General features: G+C 41.2%; 1 protein-coding gene across 27 annotated transcripts in view; it reads left to right on the forward strand.

The window, feature by feature from the left end:
* msi2b (musashi RNA-binding protein 2b) overlaps window positions 1–21,587 on the forward strand; it is a 283,664-nt gene that overhangs the window by 71,391 nt on the left and 190,686 nt on the right. For all 27 annotated transcript variants that reach the window (XM_079823481.1, XM_079823487.1, XM_079823492.1 and 24 more), the window contains one exon: window positions 6,694–6,786. In XM_079823481.1, the coding sequence (XP_079679607.1) occupies window positions 6,694–6,786 (93 nt within the window). The remainder of the gene's footprint in view (window positions 1–6,693; window positions 6,787–21,587) is intronic.

The raw sequence follows: 21,587 nt of genomic DNA on the forward strand, positions 1-21,587 counted from the left end.
TAGATGCAATATTAAATTGTCACTCCTATCACATTCCTCCAATTTAGGCTGCAGGATACGTCTCGATCCATTTTATTTCGCCGCAGATGATATGGTGAACTTTGCTGTCAATACTACCTCCTGCATTCTCCATCTCATCTGCAGCAGAGAGCGGGAGACTCTTCTTCTGGAAGGAAAACATCTTCCTTTTTACTATGTATTATAAAACATTAGAAAAACTCTAATTTGCCTCCCAATTCCACTCTTTGTGCAGGACATAAAATTGTGTCTTTCTGATTTCGAGTCCAAATTGAAGCCTTCCTGATAGTCTTGGTCTTTTTGTATCAGCAAATTCCGCCTAGTTGTCCTTGAAAATTACTAGGTTTTTTTTACCACGCTAAATTTTAACTTAAAAAATATTTAATATTCAAATGACTTATAAAGCCACCTTTCCTTTCCCCACATTAATGTCTTTTACTAAATGTAACTGATTAATTGGCATATCATTTAATTAGCATATTTATTCACAGGTTTGGTAGAAAGATTCCTTATTTACTATTTTTGTGTTATAATTATCACTAAATTGTGTTAAAGGGGTCATGAGCTACATTCTATCCTGTTTTTGACCCTCTCTTTTGAACACATTCAAGACTTTTATTACAAGAATTAAACGCCTGGTATGATTGAGTAGCAGTTTTGCATATTAAAAATTTTTTCAACGTCCCTGCCATTACGCGTGTTACCATAACCATACCAGTTACCATAGTTATACTTGTCAAAAGATGACTTGCAGTGTTTTGTGTAAACGGAATTATGAATGAATGTGCCACTTGTTTGTCACCATAGGCTATTCATAGTTTGTCCTTTTCGGAAAAACCTCCCCCGCATACGTTGTCATTTGAAGTGTTGTGTTTTAAATAAAATGAAACATGTTTTAATGTCTTATGACAAAACAGAAGATGTCTCTCAGTGAAGCTTTCATTCAGGATTACAGCGAATGGCTTAACCCCATAAATGCCGGAGCAAAAGGAAGGACTGCAAATCACAACTATTCAGCTTGACATTGGCACTATAGTATAAATACTTAGTACATATCAAATGATCTGTATCAGACAAAGCAATAGTGACACATGGTAAAAACAATGTTACGCACACTTGTGTGTTGCGGCATTACAGTCAGACTGTATTTTCAGTCTCTGAAAAGCCTGGAAATTTGTCTTGTTTAAAAACAGTAAAACCCAGCGAAAAAAAAGAACAGTGTCTTACTGACGCAATCTGACTGGAACTTGGTTAAAAATAAAGTTCATTCACGCTTTCTTATGTTAGGATCACAGGGATGGCAATGCAAAGACTGTTTTTTCCACAACTTGGCAGTTCAAAACGTCTTGTAATCCTCAGAGGCATCTCTATGGTTTTGTTACTGTGTTTGCGTCTGCCTTGTATTTATTACCTCATGTTATGTGCGAATCGGTGGGTGGGGCTAAAGAGGCAATAATGTAGGTGTAGGCGTTGATCTTCTTCTGTTGAGGTGGTCTTTCGTCGCACTATTACGTAATAACGTGACAAAATCTGAAACGAGTGGTTTTCAGGGCTTGATTTCAATAAAAGCTGTTTTTGGACTAACAAGGACGTTTTCAGTTTTGAAACTTGCAGGATGCTTATGGTACAATGACCGCCAGGAAAATTACATTTCTCAATTCATGACCTCTTTAAAGTCAGGCCTATTAATTGTCCATATTTATTCCATGTCTCATAGATAGAGTTGGGTACCGTACTCTGTACTTTTTAGGGTACCACAGAGTACCGATTCACATTAAATCAATCGGTGCCAAATTTCGGTACCTGAGAACTCATCTGGTGATATAGACTAGTGTCTGTGAATATTAAACCGCAAAAAGACTATTTAAATATGAATCCTGCATGTCCCGCATGTCTCTGTGTGAATGAATGGCTCAGACGCGCGGTTTAATTTACCTCACACACACACACACACACACTGAATCGCACACATGTTTCCATCTCTGCCGTCTCATATGAGGACATGAATGCATGAACATCATTTCATGAGCCGCTTTGAGAGTCACTTCATGGGCATTTTACCGTTTTATTTGAGAGAAACTGCTGTCATATCATAAACACACAGAAACTCAAAGGTCTTCACGGCAACCAGTCAAAATAAAAGTTTGGTTTAACTTGACAAATATATTACTGTTGTACAGTAGAATTTAGATACGTCTCAATGTAATAATAATAATACTAACACTTATGTAATAATAAGTTATTAAAACGGGGTTCCCGCTGGGTCTTAAAAAGTCTAAAATTTAAAAATATAAATTTTAGGCCTTAAAAAGTCTTAAATTCGTTGAAGTATTGAGTTCTAGGTCTTAAATCATTTTAAACAGGTCTTAATTTTCTGTAACGCTACATCCATGTAACGCTATTCTATTGCTCATTGAAATGCTCCCGCATCGCTTTAGTGTGTGTGTGTGTGTGTGTGTGTATGTGTGTGTGTTTATTCCGGGGTGTTGTAGTTCTTTCTTTCGCTAGTCCAACTATAGTTCGCTGTATTACAACTACAAATGAGACCAACATGCATCTTATATTGCAGCCAATCAGCTTCTGTGTTATTGGCGCGAATCTCTTTCAGATTGTACCACAGACACGTCAAACGGATTTTATTCTTCAGCTAACAGTTCTCCAGTTCTTCTGGTTCAGCGATCGTTATTAATTTTAATTTAATCTTAAATTAAAAGATAAATTAAATTGAATGTTTATGTCTTCTATTACCAGAAAATACACAATACAGAATTTGTGGGGAATCTTTTCATAGAAATGAAAAAAATATTCAAATGGTTGTTTTTATGAATTCAATTAACTAAGTAGCTAGTAGCCTACTATTTACTGGTAAATATTACAGTATACAAACATCACAGACAATGGCAGAGAGCGACCAAGGCAGCTCTGGCATAATGTCAATAACACTTCTATAAATGACTTAAAGTTTCTTTACAGTTATTGAGGTAAACATCCCTAGAGTACCTAAAAAAGGTAGTGTTAGTTACCGTTACCGAATTTCAGGTACCGATATCGGTAAAAATGCGAACCTTCTCGTAGATACCGACATTTCTGATCATGCTGCGAGCACTATTACGCATTAGCCTGCACACATCTAAAGGAGTTTCATGCAGTCATCACCTCTGATCGCCTGCACTTGTTTCAGCACTGGTAGAAACCTGCAGCACGACTTGCATCTAGAAACATTCTGGCAGCTGACATTCCCCCTCGCTAGAGGAAGGCAAGAAATGTTCTCTAGGCATGCCGAGTCGCATCAAGCAATGCTGGTGGAAGATGACAGGGGCTGAAACAGCAACATCAGCAGACGACTAAGAGCAACAAACTCAGCTGCTCTGCATAAATTTATACGCGCAGTATCTCTAAACACACTGCTTATACTCTATCACACCTAGCGCCGCTGCATTCTTATATCTCAGCTCTCCTGCGAGACATGCTCTTTCATATTCATAGATTTTCACGGCTGAATTTTATAAGGTCTTGCGATAGCAAAAATTTCCCCGATATGTCATCACTTCGCAGACATTTCTCTGTCCCTTCGCAAGGTCCACAACTTTTAGTCATTTCCTTAGAAAATACTTGCACCTCATTAAGTTTTTTTTCACCATTCTAATTTGTTTGAAACCTCTTTTCCCATTTCAACTATGTTAAAATCTCCCCCATAAAGCCTGACAAAGAATGATTTCAAATTTGCACGGGTAATGAGAGGCTGCGGAAGGAGGTGTGAAAGTTAAAGCTGTGAATCCCTCAGCGGCGAGCAAAGTTGGGGGCCCGTTCCTCTCGCTGGAACGCGCAATTCAGGATGATTCAGGACGATCCATAGCTATTCCCGACACCTCTTAGTCACCACCCGTTGAGGGTACTTCGGTACCTCTCCCTCAAAACTCGCACATTATTCCCACGGATGTCTTATAAACAGAACTGTGTTTTTGGAAAGCTGGCGTGCAAAAATGGCAAAGAGAAACAAGGACAAACCGGAGATGCTCGGGAAGGACAAGTCCTGTATAATAAAGGGTTGTCTGGCAAGCTATCTGCTTTTCTTATCTAAGTGGAGGCTAATCAAATTGTGTGTTTGGTAGCCTGTTGTCTGTTTTTAATGATTATTTCGTTCAGGCCTTCAGGGTCACAAAGCCACTCTGTTTTGCAAAAGAATCAAAACAGTCCAAAGGACATGCTTCCTGTCATCATCTTGGTCATTATTGCGTCCAAGCTGGCACTTTGAATGCTAATGGGTTAGCCGAGCTAGCGTTGTCAGCAACACGGCTTGTTTGCGAGGCATATCTGCTCGTCGAATCCCGAGAGAGGCGTGCGAGAGCGGTAGCACGGACCGAGCAAAGGCCTGCTGTTGTCTCTTGTCACCATGGAGAGAAATGGACAGAGTAATTGCGTTGTTCCAGGGCCTGAGGAATCCCATCAGCCAGGAGCTGGTGCTGTCAGAGGACATAAAGATGCCACTAAAAACTTAACTCTCCACTGACACGTTGGGCGGCTCGGGCCTGCACAAAACGACAGGGGAAAAGACAGGCAGATTAACCATGGTGGGGTGCAGATGAGAGCGAAAGTGCTTTGGAGAAGGTTTGGGAAACAGCCAGCTGGGATGAGGGCTGAGTGTGCCTGTTGCCAAGACTGTGTATGATGGATGTGAATGAAGTCGAAATAAATGCTCAGGGTTGCTTAATTCTTTAGCTGTCTACTGTGCTCTGGGAAATACCAGGGGTTTGCTAGAATGCACAAATGAAGCTTATTTTCTCTCATTGCCAATATGCGCATCTTTTTTATAGACAGAGAGAATAAGAAGGGACAGGGAATTATGGGGAAAAAGAGTAGGAATGAGTTCATTGATCTATAAAACAAGGTGATAAGGTACATCCATCTAACCTTCCCTCCATCCATGCATCCAACTATCTGTACGCATCCATCCCTCTCTCTTTATATCTATCTGTATGCCTCCATCCATCCCTCTCTCAGTATATATCTGTACGCATTCATCCATCCCTCTTTTTATAACTTTCTATACTCATTCATCCCTATTTCTGTATACCATCCATCCATCCATCCATCCATCCATCCATCCATCCATCCATCCATCCAACTATCTGTACGCATCCATCCCTCTCTGTATATCTATCTGTATGCCTCCATCCATCCCTCTCTTAGTATATATCTGTACGCATTCATCCATCCCTCATTTTATAACTTTCTATACTCATCCTTCCTTCCTTCCTTCCTTCCTTCCTTCCTTCCTTCCTTCCTTCCTTCCTTCCTTCCTTCCTTCCTTCCTTCCTTCCTTCCTTCCTTCCTTCCTTCCTTCCTTCCTTCCTTCCTTCCTTCCTTCCTTCCTTCCTTCCTTCCTTCCCTCCCTCCCTCCCTCCCTCCCTCCCTCCCTCCCTCCCTCCCTCCCTCCCTCCCTCCCTCCCTCCCTCCCTCCCTCCCTCTAACATTTATCATTTTCCATTTCTAGATAAAATTGATTCTTATTGCACACATATATTGTAAATTATTTACATTTACTTGAATTTCAGTTGGAATTTGACATTTGAATTGCAATTCTGCACCCCCCAAAAAATAAATAAATAAATTATTGAATTGGAATTTAAAAGGCATTCTCGATTTACTCAAGAATAGTACCCAACCATGTCCGCAATAATTGTCTTCCTGGTCAAAAACCACCATTTTCTAACCACCAACTTGGGTGAGCTAAAAACCAATTACACTATTTTTTTGTTTTTTGGGCACAACGTAGGTCAGATTTGAATCTGTCTCCCACATAAGCACATTGGGATCACCTGCTGCATCACAGCTCTGACAACAAGCACACATTTATTAGAAATCCACACGGGTCTAACATAAGCGGGAATTTGACAACTTTCTTCTCTTTGTTAACTTCAAAAAGGGCTTAACATTGCCTGAGGAGTTCTCTTGTTAGCCGTTATCATTGCCCTATATGATAGGTGGGCTATTTGATCTCAGTGCACCAGCTCTCAGCACAATTAACGTTGCTGCATGAAGAGAAGTCGGGTCTCGGCGCTCCATATATCTCTCCAGCAGGGAGAGTTAATTGTGTTTTGAAAAATGGGCCTTGTTGCACGAATGCGACCTCTACTACTGTCTGTTCTCACCGGTTTGAGATCCCGCCTGGCTCAGAGACTTCCAACTTTCCGACACCTTTTGTTTGTAACTCAATTAGTGTCTTTGAAGGTCTATTCGAGCAGCTCGCTCTACGTGGTTTTCCTGGGAACTGTCCTCTGAAACGTTCCTGTTCCAGTTCTCCTAAATGGACTGGGGGATTGCGTGTTGGGTCTTCGCAACCCAAGAAAAACACCATTCACAGCTCAGGTGTTTGTTAGTGTGAAACCAAAAAGTGTCAAGTCTGAAATGCTGAGAGAGAACAGACAGGTATAGCAAGCAGCGTCGGGCATTGCAAGCTAGGTGTTACCCGGTCCCCAAGCACACTCTCACAACTCAACAAATCACACAGTACCTCCTCTTCAAACTCCCTGTGGGACACGAAACCCACAACCGGTCATCTCCCAATTCCCTCTTTTCCAGTTCTGAGCTTCCTCTTTGTCTCCTGTGCGTTTGAAGTCCTCTGAAGTGCTTTCACATGGGCCTAATCTCTTGTCTTCTTCTCTTCTCTTCCAGATGGTCACAAGAACAAAGAAAATATTTGTAGGCGGATTATCAGCTAACACAGTAGTTGAAGATGTGAAGCAGTATTTTGAACAGTTTGGCAAGGTAAGATCTCATTCTTCTTTTTCCCTTTGGCTAATTTTATGGAGATATGTTTGCGTATGATGAGAGAGGCTGTCCCTCAACAAACTCTTTCATGTGAAGAATTTTAAACAGGCCGTTTGAGATGTGGCCATTTGGAGATGAAAGACCAGTGTTCGTCTGGTCTCTGTCACCACTGGCTGAAGTAGCCAAGACCCTTTGCTTAAAGCTACTGTATAATCTTGTCCATGTTAAAATTCTTTGCCTATGCCAGATTAATGCGCAAGGACAACTATAATAGCAGATGGACTTACCAGCTGAGTTAGTCTGAACATTTACTCAACCAAATGGTGGGTTTGGTCCTGACTTTAGGGTTGGGTATTGATACAGATTTCTCAATTTGATTCTGATTCACAAGCTTTCGATTCTATATGCTTCAATTCCATTTGAATCCGTTTGATTTGATTCAGTTCATTTTGCTAACATATTCTTACATATGGAAATAAAATCTCCCTCTTCTAATTATGCGTATACAGGGAAGTGTTTCAGACTGATTCAAACTGGTAGCTTCTTTCTGAATTTAAAAGAACCGAGTCATTTGTTTTTGGAATGAATTTACACTGTTGTGTACAATGTATGTTGGATGTTGGATGTATGTTTCTGATTCACTACAAAGAACCGAGTCATCCGTTTAAGGAATCAAGCTACAATTTTTGTGCTGTATGGTTTTGAATCACTAAAGGACTGAATCATAAGAGTCATTTGTTTAGGAAATCAAGCTACACTGTTCATGCAGTGTGGTTTTGATTTCACTTGAAAGAAACAAATGATAATTGTCATTTGTTTTGTGAATCAAGTTTGTTTTCAATCACTAAAAATAACTGGCTCATAAGAGTCATTTGTCCTTTTTATGTATAAACTGAGAATAGTTTGAGTAAAAGATTGGGCTTTTATGAATCAGTATCAGGGTCATTGAAATAAAGAATCGGAAAAGGGGAACTTTTCTATTTGCCGGATGAAATGACTTTGAGTAAGTTAGCTGTTTCTCTCTATTTCTGGCTCTGTATAAATACCTAGCTCCATTTGTTTGTAATCAGCTGTGTCTGAGTGGACCTAACACACACTTGACTTGATTGAAGGGCTCAATTATGCAGATGTTTTACTTGCCCTGCGCTGTATGTCTTGCCCTGGGGGTGTTTTCAGCAGCGCCAGCGCTGGCAGTAGACAACCGCTAAATCATTGTGATTAAAGGAACAGCGGAGGATTTGTAGCTTCTTAGGTCACAAGACTATATTAGTCTTACCACAGCCTGGTTTATTGAGGCATACTTGTCTGCGTCCTTACGTAAAGCTGTAGATCGTTATTTTGAATGGGCAGCGTGATCCAATAATACTAAAGACCTCAGCGCTCAGTGTCGAGTTGTTTATAAGTTCCGAAGCAAATGCACAGTCTAATGAAGTGTCTGTCTCCGAAGACAAGAAAATTACGAATTGACTGTCCGTTGTATACAAACTTGTGAGTAAAGGCGAAACAAGCCTTCAAAGTGAGTTGTTAGAAGGTTGGATGCTCATTTGCTGCAAACTCTTGATGACTCTGCAAGTCTGCCCACCTGGAGATTTTGCCACACTGTGGTGTCAGTTGAGCTGATACCCGGAGGTTTGTGTGTGTGCATAGGGGCGTGTGTGTAGGCCAATTAACAGTGTCTCCTGGCGAGCAGTAGGCAGTGAGAGAATGAGGATCCTGGGAGGAGAGCAGGTGGCATGGGGCAGCAGGGTCACAGGATCTGTCTCCTTAGAAGATGTGTTCTTCCTGAGCGCTTTTTCTGTGCTATGACAGCTTACACACTCGTACACACACACATTTAAGCGGTGCTAAGGGGCATTTATTGCACAACACTGCAGAATTAAGATTTTAAAAGCCTTTCCACAAAGGCTCTTTGAGTTAGATCCACTTTTCATTAGCATACAGTCGTGCTAATGCGGCATGTTGCCTTCTTTTTACTTTTAGAGGAAGGCATGGCTAAATAATTTCAGTTGTTTCCTCTAAAACATTTTATGTGTTAAGACAACAGACTTGGCATGGTTTGATTTTAAATCTCGCCAAGATATTTTGCACATTCGTCGTGATGAGAATGTAAAAGGCCGCCTCGCTCCCTTCATAAACCTTCATGTGCCCTAATTACATAGGATGGCTTATGCTTAGTCATAGGTTTTATTGTAATCGGCTTGGAGTAGATCTCCAAACAAAGTACACTTATTCTGCTAAGTTAAAACAACTCCTGTTTACTTCATTACCAACCCCCCCCCCCCCCCTCTCTCTCTCTCTCCCTCTCTCCCTCTCTCTCTCTCTCTCTCTCTCTCTCTCTCTCTCTCTCTCTCTCTCTCTCTCTCGATCTCTCTCTCTCACTTTAGTGTTCGCTCTGCTGTTGTGGCCAGGATTTAGTTTCATTAGGCCTGAGAGTTGTTTCCAAGCCAGTGCTCTGCCACAATCAGGCCTTTATTCCTCCTCTGTCCTGGTTCCCATATCGGCCTGGGTGAGAGCCAACTTCTACCATTTCAGGGGCAAAACTTTAACCTCCTGCAGTCCAGATATACTGTCATTGGAAGGATGTATAAAATTAACAATATTAAATAAAAAAATTGCAATATAAAATTAAAAAAGTAATACTTGAATATTGTTAAATTATATTATGAAATAATTATAGATAAGTATAATTGATGGTGGTATATATATATAAACACAGATTAGGAATAACATTTATGACCATCTTCTTCTAATATTGTGGTGGTCCCCCGTTTGCTGCCAAAACAGCCCTGACCCGTCGAGGCATGGACTCCACTAGACCCCTGAAGGTGTGCTGTGGTATCTGGCACCAAGATGTTAGCAGCAGATCCTTTAAATCCTGTAAGTTGCGAGGTGGGCCCTTAATGGATCGGACTTGTTTGTTCAGCTTATCCCACAGATGCTCGATTAGATTGAGATCTGGGGAATTTGGAGGCCAAGTCAACACCTCAAACTCATTGTTGTGCTCCTTAAACCGTTCCTGAACCATTTTTGCTTTGTGGCAGGGCACATTATCCTGCTGAAAGAGGCCACAGCCACCAGGGAATACTGTTTCCATGAAAGGGTGTACATGGTCTGCAATAATGCTTAGGTAGGTGGTGCGTGTCAAAGTAACATCCAAATGGATGGCAGTATCCAAGGTTTCCCAGCAGAACATTGGCCAAAGCATCACACTGCCTCCACCTGCCTTCTTCCCATAGTGCATCCTGGTGCCATGTGTTCCCCAGGTAAGCAACGCACCGGGCCATCCATGTGATGTAAAAGAAAACATGATTCTTCAGACCAGGCCACTTTCTTCTATTGCTCTGTGGTCCAGTTCTGATGCTCACGTGCCCACTGTTGGCACTTTTGGCGGTGGACAGGGGTCAGCATGGGCACCCTGACTGGTCTGCTGCTATGCGGCCCTATACGCAACAAACTGTGATGCACTGTGTATTCTGACACCTTTTTATCAGAACCAGCATTAACTTCTTGAGCAATTTGAGCTACATTAGCTCGTCTGTTTGATCGGACCACACGGGCCAGCCTTCACTCTCCATGTGCATCAGTGAGCCTTGGCCGACCATGACCCTATTGCCACCACTGTTGACCACTGTTCCTTCCTTGGACCACTTTTGATAGTGGTCCAGTGGTTTTCATTTTGTCTGTGGTGGTTTTGACTCATGACAGACCAGCCCATGTTGAATGCTGGACGAACTAAACTGTAATCACCGCTTTGGTGGCGGACTGTGAATTATGTTGGCGTAATGAAATATCAGAGTTTTCTCTTTCTCTCAGCTTCAATATTCAGTGAGGACAGTGGGCTGCTTGTAATGACTGCATCTCGAGCACTCACTGTTAGTTAATTTTGCATACCTGGTGAACCGCTAACATTTAATAACGGCATTCGATTTACCTCAGGCACGGGTAATAAAAACAGTGCACTGCTCTATTTGCAAGCCTCGCTGCATCACTGAGCCCTTAAAGTCTGATTTGATAAGCTTGTTTAACGAGAGGTGTTTGTGGATTTGGTGTGAAGAGTTTATTTCAGACACATTTTCTTCATGCACATGGTGAGACTGTGGGAACATGACAGCGTTGCAGTAGTGAGAGTAATGGCGGCCATCCAAAGTTGTTTTAAAGATGCACCTTCTTCCTCCCAAGGTTAGTTCCTTTACACTTGGGGTGTTTTTTTCTCGCCATTGGCCTTCAGCTTGATCATGTCAGGGTTTAGGTCTGACACTTTGTAAAGCTGCTTTAAGACAATCCCTATTGTTAAAAGCACTATATAACTGAATTGGATTGGTTAAAGTGACTGTGCATAAGCAAATAATAAAGATTAGCAAAATCCTTTATGGACTTTTTGAAAACAGGGATAAGATTCAACACCACACCGCTGCTTATGCTATATGTAACGGTTGTGTTCCGTGAATATCCACTGCCTATATTTAGTTTGGAGTATTTTCGGAGTGTGCAGCTTCGGGAGCATTTCATGGTTTATTTTCTTTTAATGTCTTTGCAGGAACTTCATTGTCTAGGCAGAGATGTGTTATTTCTTATCAAAAGGCCCTTTGGACTACCTTCCTCCATAAGAGTAGCCAGGGAAGTGTCCTCTATTCACTGCGAGGGTTAGCAGTAAATCCCCACGGACTTCTATGGAGCCCGTAGCCCTTAAATGTTCTCCACACATCAGTGGCCTTGCACAAGTGGGAAGTCACTAACAAAAGGGAGAAATTCTTAAGGGCGGCTGAAATACTCAATCACGGGCTCCCCACTCTCTGGTGCCCTCTGGAGTGAAGGGAGAAAACAAATGAGAAGCTAGTGAGGGATGAAAAGGGAAGGTAAGCAAAAGGAGCTTTTGAACAGGTTGGGATTAGTTTTTAAGTTGATGCGCTCGCTCTAGACTCCTCCCTTCCTCTGCTCCCACCCCCCCCGTCTCCCTCCCTCCGCTCATCCTCAGCAATCCGAGCCCACACCTGTATTTGTTTCGCTACCGAGTCTTTAACAAGGTCTCAAAATGGCTTTCACAGCGCTTGTGTTAACCAGTGAAACCAAATCTTCTTGTGAAGATTGAAAACACAATTGATTTTGGGCAGGGCTGAGGTCTCCGGCCCAGACCTCACTCTCTTTCCGCCTCTGTGTGCTCTCACGCGCCTTGAGATTGATCTCTATCCTTCTTTAATTCCTTTTTTTTCCCCCTCTATTGTTTTTCTTGGCTGGACACACATCCAAAATGTCCAAAGTGCGTTCACCCTCTCCAAGGAAGTCTATAATACTTGGAGAGAGCTGTGTGTTAGCATTTCCAATCATCTCAATGGTGGTTTCTCGGTTGACAAAGCCAGCAGATAATGTAAAACATCGTTTAGAGCTCTCCAAAAATCAAATCACTTGGAAAAAACAGCTATTATAATTTTAAGATAGTTTCTGTTGCTTTTAAACGGTTTTATTTCTTCAGAATAAAGTAATTTTGTCATCAGTGTACTTTAAAATTTTTATATTTAAAATTATTCTTAATTCCTTTTCTTCATTCATTCTTAAATTACCAATATTTTTATTTTTTATATTATATTTAATATTAAATAATGGTATATTTTTCAAACTAATTAATTGTATAAAATGTGTGTATATTAAAGATGTACTTTTTTTTAATGGATAAATTGATTGATTCCTTTGTTTTATTGTTAAAGACCCCCTGTGGTGACAATCGAGTTTGTAATGTTGTTTATATGTCTCTGTGGTGTTTTTAATATGCTTTAAGACAAGCCATGTGTAAATTCATAAGTCAACACCATTGCTGAGTATTTTCTCCTTAAAACTGCAGTGAACTAAAGTCTCAAATATGGTGTTTCTTACATCACAAACTACCTTGAACATGCGGCGTCCTTTAGCATATCATTAACTATGAACGGTCTGAAGCAGATGAGTCTCAAGAAGGCAGGTTATCCTTCTCTATTTTTCTGTTGATATGAAAAATCGGGTTTATTGTAATATAGCAATATAGCGGGTGAATTATGTATATGATCCGCCGTATATTAAGATGTTATGATGAACTATATGTCTTTCTCCACTGACGTTATATGATGTTCAAAGCGTTTCTAAGGATGGTGATTTTTAGAAGGCAGACTGAGATGGCGAACGAGAACATGGTTTTTGTAACATTAGCAACACATTATTGGCTGTTTGATAACATAATCAAACAAAAGGCTAATCATATTAGTTGCTGTTATGTGTCTGACATTGTAAAGAGTGATACGATACCACTAGTGTTTACTACAGTAACTTAGTTATAAGTTATAAACTTAGAGTAAAGTTAAGTAGGGCTGTAATCAACCAAAGAAAATCTTGGTCGACTGAAGTCCTGACATTTTTGACTAAAAATGACGTTAGGAAAAAAAACGTTAAATGAATTAGCTGCGCACTGTGCGCAGTACTTGGTGGCCTTGTTGTCTGCCTAAAAGAATTATAAATAAACAACAAAAACTAGTAGGCTATTTGCAGTATATTATTTTTGACTGAAATGAGTCTGACACACGAGTCTGTCGGCTCTGACAGCGTTGCATCACGTGCACCTGCGCAATATCATAGCCTATGATTTCTGAAAATATAGTACTATGTTGTCAACTAGTGATATCATCACAAGAACTTTTGAGGAATATGCAACATAATTTAGACAATTGTTTTTGTCATATCCTATTATAATAACTGACAGACACTCATTTCAGCCGCTCTGTGCAGCTGGAACATAGGATCAGCTCAGCTTCGCTGCTGAGACACGAATAGACTATTAACGTAAAGCTTTTACTCTTAAACACAAAAGGCACGTCCACTTAAAAAAAAAAGGAATATTTATTAAACAAGCCAGATCAAGAGCAGAAACTAAATAAAGTACATAACTGAAAAATAAAGCATAGGCTCAAAACTAATACAAACAGTGGGCACAGCGCATCGCGCATTAGGCTCCAAATAAAGAAGACAGACTGTTACCTGTGAAACAGGGGTGCTCTGATAAACCCATAGCAATTAGTGCTTTCCACCTGATGAAATGAACGCGGCAAAACTAATTAAATGAACGTGGCAAAAAAATCGACCAATCAGAATTTTGGTCGAGCCAGAATGTATCGACTAATAATCGACTAATTGACTGGGAGATTAGAGCCCTAAAGTTAAGTGAGTGGATCTCTGAGCTGGTGTGAGTGAGTGGAGGTGGGGCTATTTTGCATATTCTTGGAACCATGTATACTAAATGAAGCAAGGGTGTAGGGTTAAATTCAAGTTATTTTAAGGCATGAAGAATTTTTTTCACAGGAAAAAAACGTTTAAATATGTCACTTGGTGATCAAAGATGAGTTTTAAGGGATACAATTATTGACTACAGGGGGACTTTAAGTGGCACTCATTGTCCTTAATGTTGACTTGGAGGCATTTTTCCAGCAGAATAATGTAATTACAGCATTTGTCTGCTAACCAGGCAAATTTGCCCCCATGTTCTCCTCGTCTTCTTTCTCAATACCCCCAACGTTTTGGGTGTTCTAATTGTGCATGAATGCCGTAGTACGCATTTGTATGTAATAAAAGCTTAATATTTCTTCTTTCATGGCAGAATGCGCTAGGGACCTGTCTTGTAGCGGTTGGTGTGTAAATGATCTTTAAAACATTTTGCTGTAGGAAAAATAAAACACAGGGTACCCAGAAGATTTCCCCTCAGTTGTCGGAGCGACTCGGAAGCTTTCAACCCAGCGACTCGCTCACAGTTACGGGCTCTAAAATGCAGGCGGCGAGATCTATCTTAGCGGGACTGTTTGAAAGAAAAATGAGACAAATGATTTAACACTCTCCCTGACCTTTGTTTGCTCTAAGTATTGGCTGTGTTTCCAGGAGTCAAGGGGGGATGATTTTAAAACGCCCACAGGAGAATTGTAAGTTAAACTGCTTCTTGGCAATGATTTCCATTTTGATTCCACTCTTTTCTTTCTCGTCTCCTTAAGTCTGTAGTTCAGCCGTACATCTTGTTGTTCAGGACCTCCCCAGAGTACATCATTTATAACCTTGTGGTGATGGATTGGCCTTAGTTTAGCTGCCTTGTATGCACCAGAAGGCCCCTGTGCTTTTACCTTACTCCCATCATAAGGCTAATTTTTGTCATTATTTACCTGGGTGTCTTTAAATCACGTTGTCCAATGGAAAGAGCTTGACCACATTTGGCTAACTTAATCACTCTAATCACTCTCTGTTAATTGCTTTTTCCTCGTCAAAGTCCCTGTGCTCTAAGATGCTTTAGAGGGCATGAAAGCTGGAATCAAGGTCTTGTAGAAGTCGTCAGAGCTGTGGCGACACAACGTTGCGTCATACGGGCTGGCTTTATCTTTGTCACTGAAAACAAAAGTGTTTTTTATGGATTTAGATGATCTGTAATAGCTCAAAATGTGCACTTAAAAGTTAACAAACCATCTATGTTGAAGCTTTACGTTGAGATAACATGTTTTAGCTATATTTAATTAGTGTTTTTCGGTTTTGGTTAAGGTGCATTTAAGCTTGAAGTTTGCAAATGGCGGTAGGCTATACCATTAACACATTGTCCTACTAGTTTTGATTATAATCTTTAAAGGCACAATATGTCTTTGTTTTGCCACTAGAGGTTGCTTATACAAAACAATGTCGTAGCTTAATGACGTGTGGATTTTGCGGAAAAGAAAATAATCCAACGAAAATCAAATTCATGGATAAGCGACTGTATTAAATATATATTAACATTACTGTAGTATGAAGTAGGGTGGAGCTGAAAGCCGTTGGAGCGGAACTCTGTGCGTTCGCTCGGCGGCCACAATGAGACAGTTGTTGCACACTGCAGTAAGCTAGATCAATATTAGGCATGGTAAAACATAGTCTTATTGTTTAAATCTACCACGAGTACTAACTGTTGAGCTATAACCGTGATTAGGCACAGGAACAGTTTCTTCCCACAGGCCATTTCCCTCTTGAACAGTTAAATACCCCCCCCCCCCCCCCCCCCCAACTGCAATACTCTGACTGTTTAGTGCAATCTTCTAAACTCAGGAGATTATTTATATTTATATATTCATACTACTCAAATACTGTACATTTATTCATAATCTGTAAATGTTTATTCTGACTAAACGTAACTGTGACCTTATATTTTGTATACTATTTTTATTTTCTTTTTTCTTAGAATTTGTATTTCTATGTTCTTGTTGTGTTTGTATTGTATATGTGCACTGGAAGCTTCAGCACCAAGAAAAAAATCCTTGTGTGTGCAAGCACACTTGGCAATAAAGCTCTTTCTGATTCTGATTCTGATTCTGATTAGTTTTGTCGATGAATGAATGTATCCAAACAGTTGCTCACCTGATAAAACCCATAATTTATTAAAGTGTCTTTGGTGTTTCCATGGTTTCTACAAGATAAAACCTGAAATCGACGGTAACGCGGGTATGATGTCATTGATTGACATGGTCTGTGTCCTGGTTAAAATTGCTTAATCTCTGGATTTAAACATTATTGGAAACGTTTGGGATAATGTAAGTACACAAGTCAACAACATATATAGCATTGTTCTAGTGGTTTTTGGATGTTTTAATTCTTACATATTGTGCCTTTAATAAAATACGAACATTTTGGAATTTAGTAAGTGTCCAGTCGTCTTACATTCATGCATATAAACCTGCACATATGCATATAATGTTTTTGTCCCCTCATGTATTGTTTGACTCTATCCTCTTTTTGTGATTTTGCTTTTAACCTTTTATCCACCTGTGCTTGTGTTATCCAAATAAATCTTCGAACAAGGACTCTTTGTAAGCACAAATTGCCTTGATTGCCATTGAACTGAGTCACTGGGTCATGTGTGGATGGATAATGCCTGGTCACATTTGTTTAAAAGGACCAGCTGTTTTTAAGAAGATTGACCGTGATTGAGGAGAATTTTCAGGCCCTTCTAACATGAGCAAATCTCTGAGAGATAGCAATCCTCAAACCGCAGGCTATTTTAGGTTGAAGAGAAAGACAGAAGCCGAATGAAGAGGTAAAACGTTTCAGGTAAAAACGTCTTTTTTTTGGGAGGGGGGGGTCAAAAGATCTGCTTTGGCTTCAGCTCAATCTTCTGCATTGAGTGGCACTATCAGATCAGCTTTGGCTGGTCCCACTGTGCCTGAAGCCGCACCGGCTGATTGCGATCTTTTCCACCACTCCCTAGGCATAGAGTGCACCAATTAAATCAGCTCGGTGCTCTATTAGGATTTAACCGGGAAAAAAGGGACCCATTTCTATAGAGACCATGACATTTCCAATCCCCCTACTGGCAGCACCCGTTCACCTGTGGAGATAGCCTTGGAGTGGTAATAACTTTTGACTCAGGGGGGCTTCTGTGATCTTCAAGCTTCCAAGATGTGGCCTCAAATAAGCCTCCACCTGCCAGGCCGGCTCTTAGAGAGAGAGAGAGAGGCACCTCTGTGTCCCGTTGCGCTGTGAGCTCACAGTAAGTCTGCACCGGGCTGATATTCCACAAAGCTGTCCAGGAGCATGGAAGCAAAAGCAGGTCTTGAGTGACAGCTTCCTTTCACTCTCAAACGTGACGCTTCGAAAACAGGATTATCGCAGTGTAATTTAGACCGTGGTCCGTTGTGAACTTTGAGAAGCGCTTTTTGGCGATTTTTTTTTTTAATTTCTCCTTCGGCGGAGAAGATTGATACGCTCGTAGTTCTCTCATCAGCTCAAAGAGGCGGATGCAAAGAAACGAGAACATTTAAATGCTCAGCATGAAAACAGTCAGTGTGAGCTCGAGAGAAAGACGCAGCGATGAGAGAGAAATTATAACTAGAGTTGTCTCTACTCAGCGTCCCTGCAAAATCTGATTGGGCTGACAGCATGGGTGCTTATTTGGCGCAGGGCCATCTGAACGCTAACACGCTGTTACACGTCGTGCACGAGTAACATAGAAAAAAGCACATAAAACAATGTCCCATTGGGATAACTACCTCTCCCACTCAAAATGCTTTGAAAGCTTTAAATGGCCTTCTTTCTGTCCCCCTCTCTCCTTCCACCTTATGCTCACTAGAAGGTACAGCTTGTTGTTTTTTTTTTTTCTCCCCGCAGCTTGATGCAAAGCTTTAATGAAGCCTCAAAGGTATTAGGCATCATATACAATTACCGGGCTTACACTGCGAAGAATGGCTGTATAACGTACGCTAGAGCTGCGTAGGGGCTCTAGTGGACCAGTGCCAACGTGGTGTGAGGGAGAGAAAACAGACACATAAGATGGAAGAAAAGGCCTCATCCGCATATAATTAGACCGAATTTGCTTAGGGACTCAGCCTCTTTTAAAGGGCATGTCCTCTCAGATGAGTGTCAACAACTGTGGGGTTCTGCTGTGTTGCTTCTGTAGATGCGGAGATAGAGGCGGGGGAGGCGAGAAGGATAAATGGATGAAGCAGATTGGATTGATAAATATATTTGGCGCATGCTGGCACACATCGCGAGCGTGTGTGCGCGTTAGCGAGCTCTTCATGACTGTTTGCACTGTTTGAAGCGTGCAAGCAAAGGAAGCGGTGAAGGACTCTCCAGGCTGTTGCGCTAATTATCTCAAATGCCAATGCATTACCTGTCTTGCTTTGTTTTTGTTTTTTAACAAACTCTCACGCCGCCCCACTCCATGGGCCCGGGTCAGGCATAATACGTCATTGGAGAGCACAGTAAGGTTGAATGTGCACCGTGGGGGTTGTGGGTTTGTCGCTGGAGATGGATCCCGTGGAGTAGTGTAGCGAGAGGCCAAGGTTAAGTAGTCACTCAAGAAATGCATCCAAGGCAGGATGAACAGGAATGAAAGAATGGAGAAGAATTTAGAGCTTTTGTGCATTAGTATGTTTTATGTATTTAGTTAAACAAGCTAATTAACCTTCTGCAGTGAGTAAATCTTTACGCCTCTGAATCATCAATAAAGCTTTTTGTCAGATTCTAATTGGATAGACATTTTACATGCGCCAGAGCGAGTTTGGGCATATCCCTCCATATTTTAACGACAAACACATTTACAATGACAGATTTTATCTATCTATCTGTATATATATATATATACCAGACTTCAGGAAATGATACTTCCTTAGGCAAGCCGCTCCAGCACGGAGCCCGAGCACCCGCTGCCCTCCTCCCCTACGCTGGCTTCCTTCCCAGGCAGTGATCCTTTTTAGATTTGACTTATGAAAATAAAAACACTCGCAATCCATTAAAATGAATTATATTTTGCTGACTGATTTATCGTCCCCTGAAGGTTTCCAACAAGAATAACTTGGCATTAAATGTCACCTTGAAATGGATTAAAGGAGAGATAGATTTTGTAATTGTTTTCACTGTCTGCGAATAAGTTTTGCTGTGTATTTCAGATCCTCCCCGAAAGTCTTTATCAGCGCCGTGGGGGGAAGTGACGGTTTGAAATGTCACAGGGACTCTTTTGAAAAGACAGCTTGTCAGTTTCATCCCGATGTCGACGAGGAGTCGGCCGGCCTGCTGGTGCCGTTGCCTCGGGAGCCGAACTTCTCAATGAGGGAGTGAATATTTCAGATGATTAAAAAGAAGACTAGTACAAGCGCTCTAATTTCCCTCCACAGCAGGTGGTTGTCATCCATCCTTCCAAACAGCTGGTGGGAGGGTGGGCCGGGGGCTGGCGAGGAAGGGGTCTGGGCCCGGTGCCCCCGTCACCCGCCTTAATGACAACACACTGCTTCCCCAGCGTCCAAACAGCAGCCACACGCGCAGATGTTCAATCTGCGTTTCTGACGAAATGCTGTCGAGACCGCTCCGAGACCCCAGAGTGTTTTCAAATTGTCCTGAAAGTCTGGCCTGAAAGAGTGGCCACATATTGCAGGGACCATCAAAACATGCTTTTCAGGGGGTGTCTGGGGGACGAATTGCTAATTTAATGCCGGAGCTGCGGTGTAGGGGTTAAGTTTGACTCTGGCTTGTGACTTTTTGTTATCAATCTCATTTCAGCCACCATTTCTTTGGTGTCGTTGAAAGAGGAAAACGGCCAAAAATAAAATTAATTGTAAAGCAGCAAACACAACTAGCATAGAAAAAAAGCTAGCAAACTGCATGGCACATGTCTGTTTGAAGTGCCAACGTTAAGGGCACCCAAACGAAGACTAAATGGCTCACAGCGTGACTCGTCAGGAGAAGAAAGGCCAACTGACTTCAGTTTAGGGGTCCAGACTTAATTAAAATTATCACACGCTGCAGAGAATCAAGCAGAGATGCATGCCGTGTTCTGCTACGATAAATAGAAAGCGCAACTGCAAGAAGAAAGCGGTGGAAAAAGTGACTTTAACCCCACCTCCTTCTCGGTTTGATCTGTCGCAGTGGTCCAAACAGGCTGACCGCATCACCCTGGGTGTCAAAGGGAGCTCTTTTAAGTCTTTTGCAATCTCCTGCACCCTGGTGACTCGAAGTCTTGCGCTCAGGGTGGTGGTGCCATCTCTGCTAATTATTTTGTATCAAGAGTGAGTAAGGTTTTAGGCCATGATGTGATGCCGGCCGCTTTCTCACCCAGTCCGCCAGCACTGATGGACGCTTCTCTCAGGGTGCCAGGTGTCCCATGGTTGGCACATACTGCCAATCCTTTTGTTTATGAAGAAGCAGACGGATGGCAATCACCACAGAATGACTGGGAATGAAGGGGATTTTACCAGCTTTGTGAACCAAAGTCCCCCTTTCTACACGACAAGAGCAAATTACAATACGGCAAACACATTGGTGATGTTTTCTCTTGTTTCTTTGTCATTAACGTTCCTTTTTTCTTGTTCCTTTTACATTTAATGGCTGCAATCACACAGAAAACAGTTGTCAGTCCTGTTTTAGAGTGCTAAATAGGGATACTTTGACACATAGTTCAGTTATAATCGAGAGTGACAATCACACTTCATGACTTTCTTACATTTTCAGTAATTACAGAGTGTCATCTAAATGCTTTAGGTCCATTTACATTACATTTACATTTATGCATTTGGCAGACGCTTTTATCCAAAGCGACTTACAGTGTCCCTTATTACAGGGACAATCCCCCTGGAGCAACATGGAGTAAAGTGCCTTGCTCAAGGACACACTGGTGGTGACCGCTGGGATTGATCCAGCAACCTTCTGCATATCAGTTCCATGGTTTAACCCACCGGACCACCATCTCACATTTGGTCCATTTGGTCCATTTGGTGTTGTCCCATCATATCTGTTCCCATCCGTTTGGATTGGATTCAATTGAGATAAGACTTTTCCGGTGTCATATAAGTCACCATCTTTGATATGTAGCTCTTGTTACAGATTGGATTGGTATATTGTGAAATGCATCATTGGTTCAAAGATGATTTGAGGGTCACAACTGTCACTAAATATGGTTGTCAATTCCAAATGCACAATATGTCAGTGCTATATTTGCCGATGCAAGAAATGTTTTCATTTATCCTTATCAGTTAGCATTGAATTTTTTTTTTTTTCATTTAGTTGAAAAACATACTTAAAGTTCATCTTTAAAAACACTAACAAATTAACACTCTTAATTACATTTTTAACAAATCTCAAAATGAATATCCACTTCATACGACACAATGTTGGGATACTTCAATTCAAGTCAAGTCAACTTTATTTATATTGTGCTTTTAACAATGCAGATTGTTTCAAAGCAGCTTCACAGTGTTAAACAGGAAAATAATGCAACAGAATTTTATTCCGCCGTATAGCCATTCCGGAGAAAACGGTGATGTCATCAGTTCATTTAAATTATCATA

This window comes from Gobio gobio (assembly GCF_949357685.1).
Source record: "Gobio gobio genome assembly, chromosome: 8".
NCBI lineage: Eukaryota > Metazoa > Chordata > Actinopteri > Cypriniformes > Gobionidae > Gobio > Gobio gobio.